This window comes from Xiphophorus maculatus, chromosome 19 (genome assembly GCF_002775205.1).
Source record: "Xiphophorus maculatus strain JP 163 A chromosome 19, X_maculatus-5.0-male, whole genome shotgun sequence".
Lineage (NCBI taxonomy): Eukaryota > Metazoa > Chordata > Actinopteri > Cyprinodontiformes > Poeciliidae > Xiphophorus > Xiphophorus maculatus.
In genome coordinates, this window is record NC_036461.1 from 10,167,781 (window position 1) to 10,182,485 (window position 14,705).

The 14,705-nt window shown below is 39.3% G+C and overlaps 1 protein-coding gene across 3 annotated transcripts in view; it reads right to left on the reverse strand.

Annotated features, from left to right (window-relative positions):
- Positions 1-14,455, reverse strand: part of LOC102234535 (cysteine-rich motor neuron 1 protein) — a 42,165-nt gene extending 27,710 nt beyond the window's left edge. For 2 of the 3 annotated variants that reach the window (XM_023352951.1, XM_014471453.2), the window contains exons 1-3: positions 13,770-14,455; positions 8,163-8,324; positions 7,730-7,903 (exon numbers count right to left, since the gene is read on the reverse strand). In XM_023352951.1, the coding sequence (XP_023208719.1) occupies positions 7,730-7,903; positions 8,163-8,324; positions 13,770-14,067 (634 nt within the window). In that variant the 5' untranslated portion in view covers positions 14,068-14,455. Of the gene's footprint in view, positions 1-7,729; positions 7,904-8,162; positions 8,325-11,806; positions 12,136-12,243; positions 12,347-13,769 lie in introns of those variants that run through there. The other variant, XM_023352952.1, reaches the window with a different exon arrangement.
- Positions 14,456-14,705: the final 250 nt, after the last annotated feature.

Genomic DNA, 14,705 nt, shown 5'->3' on the forward strand with positions numbered 1-14,705 from the left:
TCAATTTTCTAGAGACTAGGTTTTGTGCTTTATAAACTTTATTGTTTCAGTGTTGCAATAGATCTTTTTGTCAGTTGTTTGTATAGTGCAGTGAAGTTTAATATAAAACATGTATGATGTAATGAAGGTGTTCAATAAGAAATAATTCAAGGTCCAATACATATGTTCTTAATGGGACATGAATCTGACAAGGTTTCTGCTAAGGAACTTAGTTTTCATAGATGCTCCTGGAGGATTTCTTGATCCCGCACTATAAAACCCACTAACGACACCCATGTCCTCATGGACCCATAGGGCAACATGCAAGCGTTTGAGTGTGACAGTTAAGGGGTTAATAATGGCAGTGTTTTAGGCAAAATAGTAAAAAAAAACCCCACTCCGTTAAACAAAATGATCTCATGATGCTTCCATGTCGACATGACACTGTGCTCATGGTAATGTTTACCTTTTCTTCTCATAACAGTCCATTCTCCAGATGTCCTATAAGGGACTTTATTTGAGAAAATCCCTCAATCCATTGAGAAAATCCCTCTATCCAGTCCAATCCTACTACTAACTGAAAAATATTATTCTGTCCTTGAAGTTTTTCTTGGAGATAAGAGTCTGCCCTTCTTGGCACTAGGTCAGCTTTGGAATATTTTATTTTGCATATAGCAACACTTACACCTGCATGCTTCCATTGCTGAGGAGACAGTCTTGGGATTTGCTGAACTTTCTTGGGTGCCCTAAAGCTTTCACAAGAATTAGATGTTTTTTCTTAGGGATACCAAATTTGAGCTTCACTAAAAACTAAATTTGCACTGTGTTGTGCTGTCTCAATTAATGCTTGATGCCTTTCACATTAGCCATTTTCTGAAGTGCCCAGGATCATCTATTGTGATCTATGCCAAACAAAGATGTTCCTAGAGCTGTCTAGGCAAGATACTAACTGCTTGTAATATTTTAACAGGCAAATAACTTCATATTTAAGAAGCAGGAACTCCACTACTTTTAACAAAAAATAGTTCATGCCATGATGGTTGCACAGGAATAACCTGACCTTAACCAGTGAATGAATGAATGAATGAATGAATGAAAAAGACATGGACATTGAGATATTCCCATCAATTCACGCCTGTGTGTGCCCAGTAGCAGTACATTCCAGAGAAACAGCTCCTTGCTGTCAGATGGCACATAACTAGACCAGGGATGAGGAGTTTTTAAGCAAGACAGCCAGATTGTTGCAACACCATGTATGGTTGTGTCTGACACAAAATGCATGGGATAAAGCTTTGGCAAGGCTGCTGGAGGGAGTGTAAAGAGCTCAGGGCTGGTCAACTCCAATATTTTTAGGGCATACTCTTCTATCCAGTCGCCTTCAGGGGGTAAAGCATCAGTCACATTAGAAAGTTTGAACTGTTCTTTTAGTGTAGCATTCAAGGAATAGTTTTTGAAAACAATAGTCCCTTTTGCTGGTCCCCTTATTAAAATCATGTAATAGAACATAAACAATTGCTCAATGAGGATGCACACAAAGTATTAGAGAGCCACACCAAACAGCAATCACGTGTTGTTTTTCAGACTAAACCCTTACGTGTCGCAAATGTAGAAAACAACTCTACGAGAGGCCTTGGCTTGCAGACAGCTGTTTGATAAATTGTGGAAGAGGCAGTTATGTGGTGCATGTTTTGGCTATGGGATCTTTTTTCCTTGCAGAGAAAAAGGGAAAATAATGACAATAAAAGATTTCGGTCAGAGAGCGACAGGAAATGGTTGAAGCTCAGCTAGGGAACTTGTAAAATGTTGTTGGCTGAAAAATAGAGAATACCAGGTGGTGATAAAAGTAGCAAAACTAATAATTACAAAGATTAATATGACAGAAAGACTGGAGAGTTATTGTGGGTTTTCTGGCTGCTCTTTTCAGTTCAAAATTGCATGTATTGGTTAGTGGCTGATAATAAAGTAGATTGACTGAAAGCCAAAAATGGGAGATTTATTTTTCTCTCAATAGCCACACAGAAGCGATTCTCCCTTTTTTGTATCACTCTAATCTTATACTGTGCCTTTCAAGAGAACCTTCCAAAGTCTTTGTTGATGTAATTGCAAATTTCAACGTTTTATTTTGAATTTTATGTTGTAGATTATTGGTAATGTACAATTAAAAAAAGATTAATAATAAATAATTATGAAGTAGAATTTTTTTGTAGTTTTTAAGGTTTTTTGCAAAGACAAATTTAAGATCTTTGTATTTCTACTCATACCCTTTCATACCCCTTCAATCTGATACATGTAAATAAAAGTTTAGCTGTATCAGTTTACATATGTTTATTTGCTGACTCATGCTTTTTACATTAGCTAAATATGACTGTGTGGTGAAGCCAACTAAAAATGATTAAATGCATTTTTTGACAGATAAATCTTGTCGTCTGTCTGTGTTTAACCAAAATTCACTAGAAATATTTCTGTACTGTGAAGGTTTGTTTTGAACAGCTAACAAGAACCACTGCAAACCAACAAGGACTGCAATTAGGCAGTTTGCATAGCATGTAGAGGACGCAACAACATTGTGATGGAAGGTGCTCTTAGAGAAAAACGTAACTTTTCTAACATGCTGCAAAATCTTATGTGAGGTGAGAATCTAACACTGCTCATAGAACTGAATACACCATCCCCACAATAAAACATGACTGAGCGTCAGGTATTTTACAAAGAAGAACAGGCAAAATTTCAACGTAAATGTTTAAAGCCAAATCTTGAAGACCTGGACGTCTAGTCGCAACATATTGATGCAGTGGGTCTAAATACGAATGCATGCCACACGTATTTGCATTCATAAAATAGATTGAGAAAATGACACATTTTTTCTTCACCTTTTTTCTGTTATGTACTGGTTTGTGCTGGCCTATCCATCTAAAATCTCAATAAAGTGCACTGAAGCGTGTGGTTACAAAATGTGAAAAAACTTTTGCAAGGCACATAATTTCATAGATAAACCCTGGGAAAAGATGAGACCGCGGCTTCCTCAGACGGCACACAAACAATCAGCACTGAGACGTCTCGTGCCCTCGCCAGCCAGTGTGGGTCTAGCTTGGCCAGTAATAGCTTGGTCACAAAGAGGCTGCAGCCAAGCAGAACTAACAGTCCTTTCACAAGGGCACAGGGAGGCAGGACGGAGGTGGCAGACGTAGGCTAGCGGATTTGTGAGAGCAAGTTCAGTCGGTGCCATGGACATTACAGTGGGCGCCACTTCCCCGACTGATGAATCACATGTGAACTACCAGATGTCTGGGAGGCACATTGCCCCATTTCACCCACTTTTTGGGCAACACTTTGAATGACAAAGCAGGGGGAGTGACTGCTTCTATTGTTTACATCTACCACTACAGTGATTATATATTAGCATCAAGTGATGTTGAAATGTTGCATGAATAAACAGAACATTCACAACCTGCGATCGCTGGCTCCACAACACAAGAGAAATTTCTCTGAAATAGCTGTCTGGGACCTTATCTTAATGGAAATTTGTAAACTACTCCTGACAGTAAAACTACCAAACACTGCCCAGTAATGACCCTCTTGGGCTTGTACACAAATACCTTCACAAAATAGTTTGTCTCTATTTCCATTTCCTATCCTCCTACATCTGTCCTTTCTTTGCTACAGTTATCACATCCTCCTTCCTCTCAGACATCTGGGTGAAACATCTGGCTCTCCATGTTGCTCCTAATTGTACACAAACAGATGACAACAGTACCCATTATGGAATTGTATTACAGCATTTTTGAGTGAATGAACACATATCCATTTTGTTGAAGTGTGGGGGACCAGTTGCTGGGGACTTTAGATCAAGGACCCCCCCTTCCATTAAAATGATTCTATTCTTGTTCTATTCTTGTTCCTATGAATATTTTGCTTTGTTTTGTTGTTAAAAAAGCACTGTGATTCATTGTCCATGTGAAGCTGTACATTCATATATTTGTTGATAACTATTCTGGCTGAGAGTGAAAGGAGTTTAGAAAAGCATCACTTTTGAACAGGCGCGTAGGGCAGCCTTGGGTCCTAAGTGCTTGCTGTGTTGAAGAAGCCGAGTAGGAGATAGCAGCCTGAGTGTGACGCACGTTGGATTATGGATGTTGTTCATGTTTCAAGAAAGAAAGGAAAGTAAAGAAAATTTACAACAACCGCATGTCTCGACATCATTTTTGTTCGAGTGTGCAACAGAAGCAACAATTTGAAAACCAAAATCTATTGGACTTACAGTACCTTGCAAATGTAGTCATGCTCCTTGAACTGATGTTCCTCTAATCTGGAACAAAATTTCACAAAACCGCAAAAATGCTGAAACACTGAGTTATTTTAATAAATCAAGGCTAACAACTCATTTGGACAGAGCTGCCTTTGATTAATGGAACATCATTAATTGTGGTCTGTATTCCAACTTTTCACCACTTTCTTTTGTTTACTGTTTATGTTTTCATCATGTAATACACGATAATACATTCAATTACTTTGTTGCTGAAATGTGCTATACAGGTAAATTTGCCTTGTCCTGCCTATTTTCCAGATTTATGATTGCAAAAATTTTTGAAACAATATGTAGTTTTCCTCACGTTTCACAATTGTATTCCAAGCCAAACGTTTGTAAGTAGTTTTAAGTTTTTGTTTAAAATTCCTTTACGAGTTCTGTGGATTTTTGCATGATCTACATGATCTGACTTTACTTTCATTGTCCTATTTTCCTCAATTTCCCTTTAGGGAAGCATTTATTTTACTAAGCCACAGCTGTGGTTTACTAAAAACTGGATAAAGTTTTTAGGTCTAAGATTTGCAAGTTTCCCAATGTTAGCATAAAAGCAAAAGAACAGCATTGCATTATCTCACGCTGTCGTACATGTACTCAGATAGTTTATGCTTTAAAGATGTCATTGAAATGATCAAACTTCTTTAATTAGATTTTGTTACTAAATGTAACATCTGTCAAGTATGGAATAGTTTGGTTTGTTATGTTAATAAAATCAGAACAAAAGAAATTTAAGCTTTCAGTCACAAAGTGGGAAAATAACAAAAAGTTAATGATTTGCTGAAGCCAAATCTGACTAATGTCAACATAAACAATCAGTTCTTGAGAGATTTGGAATTTTCTTTAAAAGCTAATTAAAGCTGGTTAAAACAAACTGAGCAAATCCTTATTGATGCCCATGTTTAAATACCAAACGTTACCTAATTACATCCCGGTTACAAAAACAGTTTGAAGTTTCTACAGTTAATTTGTTCCGACCAAGATTATCTTTTGAAATTATCTATGTTATCCATGTTACAAATTGTGAGAACATTTCATACTGTAAGATGTAATTTCAATACAGATATTTGTATAGTTAAGAGCTGTCCATAAAACAAAACTAAAAGTGATAATAGTGTACCTCTATTTTCTCTTAAATAAACACATTATTGTAAAGACATGTTTTATCTGTCCAGCATCTGTGCCTTGAGATCAGGTTTAAAGACTATATTTGTCAGCAGGGCATATAAACACTGCTCTTAATGTGAATTATTTTATAATATTAGGGTCTGGTTTAGGGAGTCACCATGGAGCCAACTGGGAGTGTATATCCCGACCACAGAATCCCATTCTGTTAGCAGAGGAAAGTCCTGCCAGTGACGGCAGACAAAAGAAAATCTCTGCTGCGACATCAAGACAAACAAGATAATTATCTCGCTCAAACACACACAGACAGGCACGTTCTCAAGCCCATCTATGTAGGCTCATTACACACACACACCCACACACACACGAAAAGTTAATAAAGTCAATGCATCTTTACATTTGTCTGTTGCCCCAAATGCATGTAAAGCTTTAGTACCTAATAGATTCTCACATCCTAACTTTCTGCTTAATAATGGACCACAAAGAGGGGTAGATGTGTGCTGCTATGAATACTCATAAGCTGCTGAAAAATGTTGTTTTGGTGTGAGATCAGACAGTCATCCATTCGGCTCAGACTCTAAGATAAGGCAGAGGTTATTCTGTTGGATGCGTGTGCACAAAATGATGCTTGATGAACACGCTTCCTGTGGGATTTACTGCATAAACGGCTCAAGACAAACAGAACCGAGAATGTCTGTAATAACCCACCTATTAGCTGCAGACTAAATAAACGTGAATATGTCTTTATGGCTCGCTGCAAGAAAAGAGCTGCTTTTCATCTCAGATTTTTCTAATAGGGACCTGATTATTTTTATACAGATTTGAACACAATTTTCAAGCAGCGATTAGTTTTATTTATTATTCTTTAAAGTTAAGAGACAGTTCTGTTCTGTGAATGCCACTCAGCAGGAAGTCAACACTTAGCAGCTACGTATCCAACAGACAGGCCACTGTCTAAACTAGTAAACTAAATACACCCTTGCGCTGCCAATAGTCTTTTAGATGTACAAGTGCCAATCAAAGAGGATGCTAAAAGCAAAGGTAAACACACTTTCTTTGATCCATTCAGGTGATTTTCCTTTTCACCAGTGGCACAGAAGAAGCTAGGAAGTATGCTGCAACTTAATGAGACTGCACTGCACCAAAAAATTCCAAAACTGAATTTCAAAAAAACTTTTATGTTTTCTAGTTTCAAAATGATTCACACTATTCACACTCCTTACACGATTTCCATATTTTGACCAGTTAAAACCTGTATGCATTTACAATGACCGGACTTTGTGTGATATGCCAAAGCAAAGTACTATATTGAGAAGTGGAGACCAATCTTAACAGTGTAAACCTGTATTTTTATTCAGCCCACTTTACTTTGATGCCCAGTGCCACTTTGCTTTAGATATCACATAAATAGCACGTAGATTACACCTGTATGTAGTTTAATCACAGTATAAATACAGCTGTACTACAAGGCTCTCAGAAGTTTGTTGGAGAACATCAGCAACTACGTACGGAACACACCAGACAGGCCAGCAATTAAGTTATAGAGAAGTTGAAAGCACAGTTTAATCAACTCATGGAGCATTGCTCATTCCACTTTCAAGAAATGGGAAATAGAGGGCACAACTAAATTGTATGACCAACCACACATAGGGAACAAGAGACAAAGGAAACATGTTGGAAATGTGATTTAGTCAGATGATCACAAAATTGAGCTTGTTAACAGCACTTTGAACTGCCTTTTTGCTGAAATGTGCTTTTCGAATAAACTTGAATTGACCTAAATTCGAAGCCCTTTGTAAGAAAAATAACACATATAACTAACGAAGCTGTATACCCAAGCTAGAACATTACAACACAGCATAAAGCCTCTTGGTGATGCTTTTCTTCAGCTGGGCAAGAATTGATGGGAAAAGGAATGACATTAATGACTTCCTGCATGACAAAAATCATAACAATAACCCTAAACATATAAGAAGTACTACAGTGAAATGCTTTCTGAGTCAAGACTTAAAATTTAATGTTCACAGATGTTCTACTTGTAAAGTGACTGACCTTGACCTATTTTGCAAAAATAACCTGCAAAGATTTGATTGCAAGTCAGTGTATAGTGAGCTGTGACATGAGAAATTCCCTGTCACTGTTACAACAACTTTGTTTACTAGTGGAGAAATGTAATTGTTTTAGGTTCATATTTGAAAGTCCATGCTTGTATTTCTAGAGAAAGAATGTTTAACTGTAAATGCAACTTTGAAGTGGTGAACATTAAAAAATAATGTGGAGTGGGGTGAATATGTGGTTATCAGCAGCAGATCATTTGAGGATTACCTGCTGCTTCCTGGCACTGGCTGCGGTTGATGTAGGCGAAGTGGTGATGGCAACTCTGAGACTCACACATGCACCCGTCAGCGGTCAGGTTGCACCCGGAGAACATGCACGTCGGATTAGATGGTCCCACATATTTCTCTTTGTGTCTCTCCCTGTGCTCGTGCCTTCGACCCTCTGAAACACACAAATCAAAGTCATCAATGAATCACAGACATCGACAGATTTTAGAAGTGAACAGGGAACCACCACAGAAAGCCGGAACTTGTGTCATCACTAGGAAATGTAAGTAGCTTTAGTCATCGTAGAGCAACATCTGTTATGGATTAGCTTAAATCTTTGGAGATCATTCTGCACTCTAATTCACAGACTGCTGTCTGATCCAATCCCTCTGTTATTTAACTCGGAAAGAGAGATAGGGAAGATTAGGGCGCACCTGACTTGCTGGCCTTCATACAGGTCTCTTGGTCTGGATAGGTAAAAGTTCCCAAGCAGGAGTAACGAGCATCACACACACATTCAGCTCCCGCTTTGTCACAGCCCGTTATTAGAGGACAACGCTCATCCTCAAGGCCTGCATCTGGGTGTTCAGGAAGAACTGTGGGAGACATTAAAGAGAACAAAGTGTTAGACTAGTTGTCCATTTAAAAAAGATTTTATGGCTTTAAAGAAACACTGGACAGAGTTAGAAATACTGGTCCAGTTTACAACCCCTTTGTTGCAAGACACTACTTTGGCACAGACAAGACTGAAGTGACCACTGTATTTCTGGGCTTCAGTCCCTCCTCCCTTCTCTTTGTGCCACACTACTACAGCTACTGAGCCCATTTGTTTGCTTTTGTTCCACAGCATGGGGCCCTCCCAGGGTCTGCGTCTCTGGCGGCTGCAGCAACACCTCCTCTGAACTGTGGCCACTCACACTAACAACAGCCTGCAGCCGCGTCTCTCATTGTGCCTCACCCCAAGTTGGCTTACACACCCCATTTGGACAAAACTTTACGCATGGATGGAATGTCACGTTAAAGCTGAATATCCAGCAAGATCCTGGGATTAAAGGGCTTCAGTGTACACACTACTCTCAGTGTTCCCTCACCTTTCATGCATGAATAAACATGCATAGATATACCCCAATATTACCATCCTTTACTGCTGCACATAACAGCTCCACAAGAATAAACATGATGAGGCAAACTGTATGCCTCAATTAAGCACAGTGATGCATGACTGTTATTCATTAAAGCACTTCTTACTTTCAAATAAAATACAACACAAAGAGAAATGCATTTGAAAAATAATCTACTTATCTAACTTAAAATACAAAAAAGTAGCCTAAATCTGCTGGAAACAAACACACCATGCATATAAACACAAAGCGCCTTTGAAAAGATTTTTAGCTTTACATTTTGCCATATTACAACTACAAACTTCAATGTATTTTATTGCAATGAGTGACAGACCAAAACAATGTAGAATCTAATTGTAGAGTGGAAGGAAAATGATGCATTGTTTTCACAGTTCTAATAAAAAAATCTAAAGTTCTTTGGGTTTTTTTGACACCAAAAGCATCACCACAGCATGATGCTGCCACCACAATTTTTTTTTTTATCGATGGGATTCTATTTTCAGTGTTTTGTGTATTGTTAGTTTTCTTTTATACAAAGAGAAGACTGACCGTGAACATCTTTATGGGTTTATTTCAACAATGACTTTTCTCTTTAGCACTTTCATAATGGGCAGATTTGTAAAGTGCATGGCTAACTGTAAGACTAAGTTGTCGTTCTGACTAATTCTCCCAGCTTAACCGTGGATCTTTACATCTCCTCCGGAGTTATTATGGACATCTTTACTGCTTCCCTGACTAATGAACTCTTTGCCTAGTTTGAGTTTAGGTGGCTATAAATGTTCAAAACTTGGTATATTGTTTTAGAACCTAACACTCCTTTAGAACTTTGCATTGGATTGTATTTAGTATTATCAGAGTAAATGTTGACTAAGTACATAGTATTTATGCCACAGTTTTTACATTTTTGTTTGCAAAAATGTATAAAACCATGCATTCTTTTCAATTGTGTTTTTTCTATTGCATTGAAACCCATTAAAATACTTACCTGCTTTATAAGAGCAGGTGCTATTAAAAAGGCTTCAGTATGAAAAAGTTCAAGCTGTTTTAATAGCTTCACAAGGCACTTTATGTGGATCTTATTATTCCACACCAGATAGGTCTCCCTGAGAGTATAACTGTCTCTTGCTGTTATGAAAAGAGAAGAGCTGAAGTGAATCAGCATGAATGTGACTGCAGCAGAAGCCAACTTTGTGGGTGACTCCTGTGCCATAAGTGCCACAGTGAAATCTGGCCAGCTGACAGAGTTGAAGGTAATGTTACCTTTAACCCGAGCCAGCCGACTCTGTTAATGGCTCTCCCAGATGGCCGGTGAACTGGCAGAGCACAAGTTGGTTTCCCAATAAACCCAGTCGAAATAATTTCCCTTCACCCTAAAATGATCCACACATTTTTTCCATTCTGAGGCTTTTCTGCACCCACAAGGGTATTTTCATTTGAGATGGTGATAGTGCTTGTCTGTGTGGGGTGCTAAATCTGGCATGAATGAAAGGAGGTAGAAGTCAAAACAATCAATGAAAGGTTGGACACTGAACATATTGTCTTCACTAATTTTAGTTTGACCCCCCACTGAGCCCTATTTGTTTCAAGTTGCCTCAGCCTAGGTCCCTTCAGCTCAACCCGAATCTGTTAAAGTCCCTTCTGGCTATCTGTTTTCCGGTCTGGCACGACTCTTGCCAAAGTCTATAAGGCTTCATTGCAGGGGTATTCCTCTCTTAGCTACTGAGACTGCTTGTCTTGGCATCCAGGACCAGGTTGGGAAAGCTGACCTCTACAGGGCCTAAGGCTGATAGCGAGCTTAAAAGGAAGTCTTTGAAACGTTAGATAATACCAGAGGAAGGGAGAAGTAGAAAGCATGCGATGGAGTGAAGTGGACATAACGTCCCTGTGAAACAGGGATTCAGTGACATCTCTCTTAAGCTTAAGAAAACGTGTTTTGCGAGGAACAAATCACTCATAATATTTTCTAGGGACATTTTCTGCTATGGGTACCAACAGAATAATTCATTATCTGAATGAGAAGATGAACAGGCTTGGTAACATCTTCTCGGAACAGGTGCTTGAATGTTGTATACTTAGTTTCTAAAAGAGGCGCACCAATTGCAATTTTTTGGCCAATCCCTGATTACTGATCTTTAAAATGCCTGATCTGCCGATTTCAATTTGGACTGATACTATTTTTTTGTCTGAAATGCTGCTAAATATAGCAAGAGAGTCGCTGAGCAACTGTGGGATGACTATTGTTAGCTGGAAATGTGCAAACATTACCTGGTGGTTGTGTTTGTCAGTCAAACCTTTCTCACAGCAGAGCAAAAGAGGACAGTAGAGAGGAAAAACTCCCCTTTAGCAGTAAGAAACCTGCAGCAGGACCTGACTTGGTACAAGTGACCATTTGCCACAACTGACAGAGTTTGAGAAGACAGAGTAAATTCTCAAAAAAGAGACACAAGCACTATTGTAGTGTATGTTGTATATTAATAGAAGGTTAAAAGTTAATAGCAGGAGAGAGAGAATGTTTTGTTGAATAAAGGCAAACAAAAACCTAAAAAAAAGTCTGCTGTTTAGTAATGACAGCTACTAATTGCAGTACGGTAATTTTTGACTTAAAATCTAAAAACAAACAAAAATATAAGGTCTATAACTATTTTCTTGGGTAAAATCATTTTTTACACTTCCTTCTCTTGATTTACACTTCTTTTTTAACACTTCCTTCTCTGTTACAGACATGACTTAATGACTAGGCATAGCATGAAGACCTGGAGAAAATGCTCTCAATGCAGTTTAATTATAACTGTTCAAGAACTTAAAGCTTAAAACAAAAACAAGTGGCCACGGCTCTCTAGTTCAAGTCAAACGTGTGACATGTCATTTTTAAGCTTGCACACTAACTACACTTTGGCCACCCGGTAAATCCAACTTGTAACAGCAAAGCAGGGGTTTAGAAAAGCGGAAACATTTACCCTCACTCTTGATTGCAGGGCTAATCACTATAAGGCCCTTCGAAGCTTCAGTGAGCAAAATCTGGGATAAGCCTCCAGCAGTCTTGGTACGGCCCCTGAAAACACACTGGGAGGTGTTGATTTACCCCCACCTAGGCTCCTTTGGGATATCAAGGCTGCACGAGTACATTTGTCTGATTTAAGAGGTCAGCAGCAGCCGAAGAAGTATGACTCAGTCAGAGGAGCCGTCAGGTCTCCAGTTTGTTCCAAAGCTGTTAAGACGCAGAAGGCGATGTCCGCCAGACGCCTGCATATTAGGCATAATCAGCACCTGCATCTCCTGGGAACACCTGGGGGGGACCAAAGAACCATGAAAAAGCCCTAACTTGGACCACCCTACAGAAGGATGATGAAGGAGCAGGGTCAGGAGATCCTGACACCCACTGAGAGCTGCTTACTTTCTCCTACAGACCTGCCAGTCCCCTTCAATCATCCACAAACCAGCCGGACAGATTGCAGGTGGTGTAGCTGGAGGGGGTCCGTCCATGAGTTGTTTGTTCCTCAATGAAAGACCAGTGCTTCAGACTTCATTCATAGCATTACAAGCTGATTTGAGGTTGAGAAAGTAACTCAAATTGTGCGTAAAATGAGCACCTCATTAACAGCCTTACTGCTTGGTGAAGACAGAACAGAGAAGCATTGTGAATTTCAACAAGTGTAAAGAAAAAACATCTGAAGTCATGTTTTCAGACATTTAGTGGCACACTTAAAGGACTGAGTACAGACAGGAAAGTAACACCACAAACTTTTTTCTGATTAACAATGCCAGTCATGACTCAGTATCAAGTATCCGTATCAAGGTACACCAAGGTTTAAAACAGCTGTGATTTCAAAACTACTAACAACTTCTCTTATGCTAGTTAAATAGTCTAAAGTACTTTAAATGACATGCCAGAGAAGGTGCCAGAGTAACCCAGGCGCTAAGAACACAGTAACACAGAATTACCCCTCCCCACCTCTTGCTAACTGAAAGAAGACTACTACATTCTTCCCTGCTTACAGGAAAGACAGTCTTAGCTATTTGGAAACACAAACAGTTGTAGCTTCAAAATCAAAGAAGTGCCATTTAGCTTTCTTATTTCAGTAACACTGTTTTAAATCCCCCATTAGCAAGCTAAGGGATGTTTAACTGCAGCCCAACAGGCTATCTGCTCTGGCATAACTGGCAAACTGACCAGCCAATTTCACCTTGTTATATCTGTATTACATTTTGACTACAAAAGCAATTTTAGCATTCTATCCAATAAGTGCTTGTAACTTACTAAAGTAAGTGAATCATTTAAAAAACAAAATAGCAAAGACATTTTGCTATATATATATATATATATATATATATATATATATATATATATATATAAATATATATATATATATATATATATATATATATATATATATATATATAGTTTTTTTAGGATAATTATATCATGTTGCAATTTTTTGTTTGAAATACTTGCCTAAAAATGATGATCTAACTGCATTAGTTTTACTCAAGGTTGTCATATCATGAAAAGTGTTACATGGCCCTGGGTTAGTTATGACACTCACACAGTCATATCTGTGTTTTTCTCTTGTCTCAAATGTTTTTGGAACAGAATGGATGGTGCCTGCTGCCAGCAGAGGGAAGACCTTGTGCCAAGTCTATGTTGATGTATTGTCATGTTTCTGAGCTCAGATTGAATGAGGCCGAATATGACTCCCCTCTCCTGCAGTCAAGAGCCCCTCAGACATGAAAAACTGCCCCAGACAAGGGTAAACAAGAGATGGTCACTGCAGCCTGGGCTGGACTGACACATGATGAGTGATGATTTCAACCCGCTTACAATCACTGGATCACTGAGAAACTTTGGAGCTGGTGTTAAGCAATAACATAAACATTTTGTCTCCAATTTCTAGGCTTACACTTAAAAGTAGTTTCACTCACGTTTACACACTCCAATTTCAGGCATGGTGGCCGCTCCGGTGCTGTTGATAGAGGCGCAGGTCAGTCCCAGGGCGCAGTAACCGTGAGTCCAGTCCTGGCCGCCGCAGGGCTCCCACTCCAGGCGCGCGCAGTGTTCGCAGCACCCGCATGGATCCCTGGCCACGCTCCGGCCACCCTCGCAGCCTTGCGCGACTTTGACTGGACATGTCCGGAGGTTACATGGCGTGCACTCGTGAGCCAGGAGCGCACGCACCAGAACGAGAAGATTCAGCAACATAACGGAGCTTTTGCCGAACATGTTTCCTCCGGTGAAATCGAAACGATTCTGTGCACAAGAACTCCCCAAAATCTAGACCAAAGTTGTTAGGGCTCCTGGAAAGTTTTGCTTCACTTCAAAAGCGAAGGTACCTCGAAATAGGATTGAGAAGAGTGCGTTTTCCTTTTTAGAGTGACACAAATATCCAAAGGGCTACAAAGATCAAATTCGGCGTGCACAGGTAGACGAGCGTCCCAGTAAGCGCCTCATCCGATCAGATAACGAGCAAAAATCCAACACCGGGGGTTGCTGCTGGATCTAGGCAGGCACGCTGGAGTTCGCTGCTACTGTCAGCCACACACTAAAAACGCAGTCTGAGTCTTAAATTGACATACAGGCATGTGGAAATTAGCGGTGCACCCCTCCCCCCTGACTGACACAAGCACCGACCAGTCACAGGGAAAGAAAAGAGGGAGGAATTAGGCTGATACATCCCTGGCAAACAACTTTCCTCTGCGTTGCGCAATGATGTAACTTTTAAAGTCTTGAATGAAACTCCCTTAAAGTAATTTATGCTTCAGTTTTTCCTGATTTTCTCCATTACTAAACACAGAAATAAGCTCAATAATTCACAATACATTGATGATGTTATATGCAAATGTATATAAATAAAATAAATA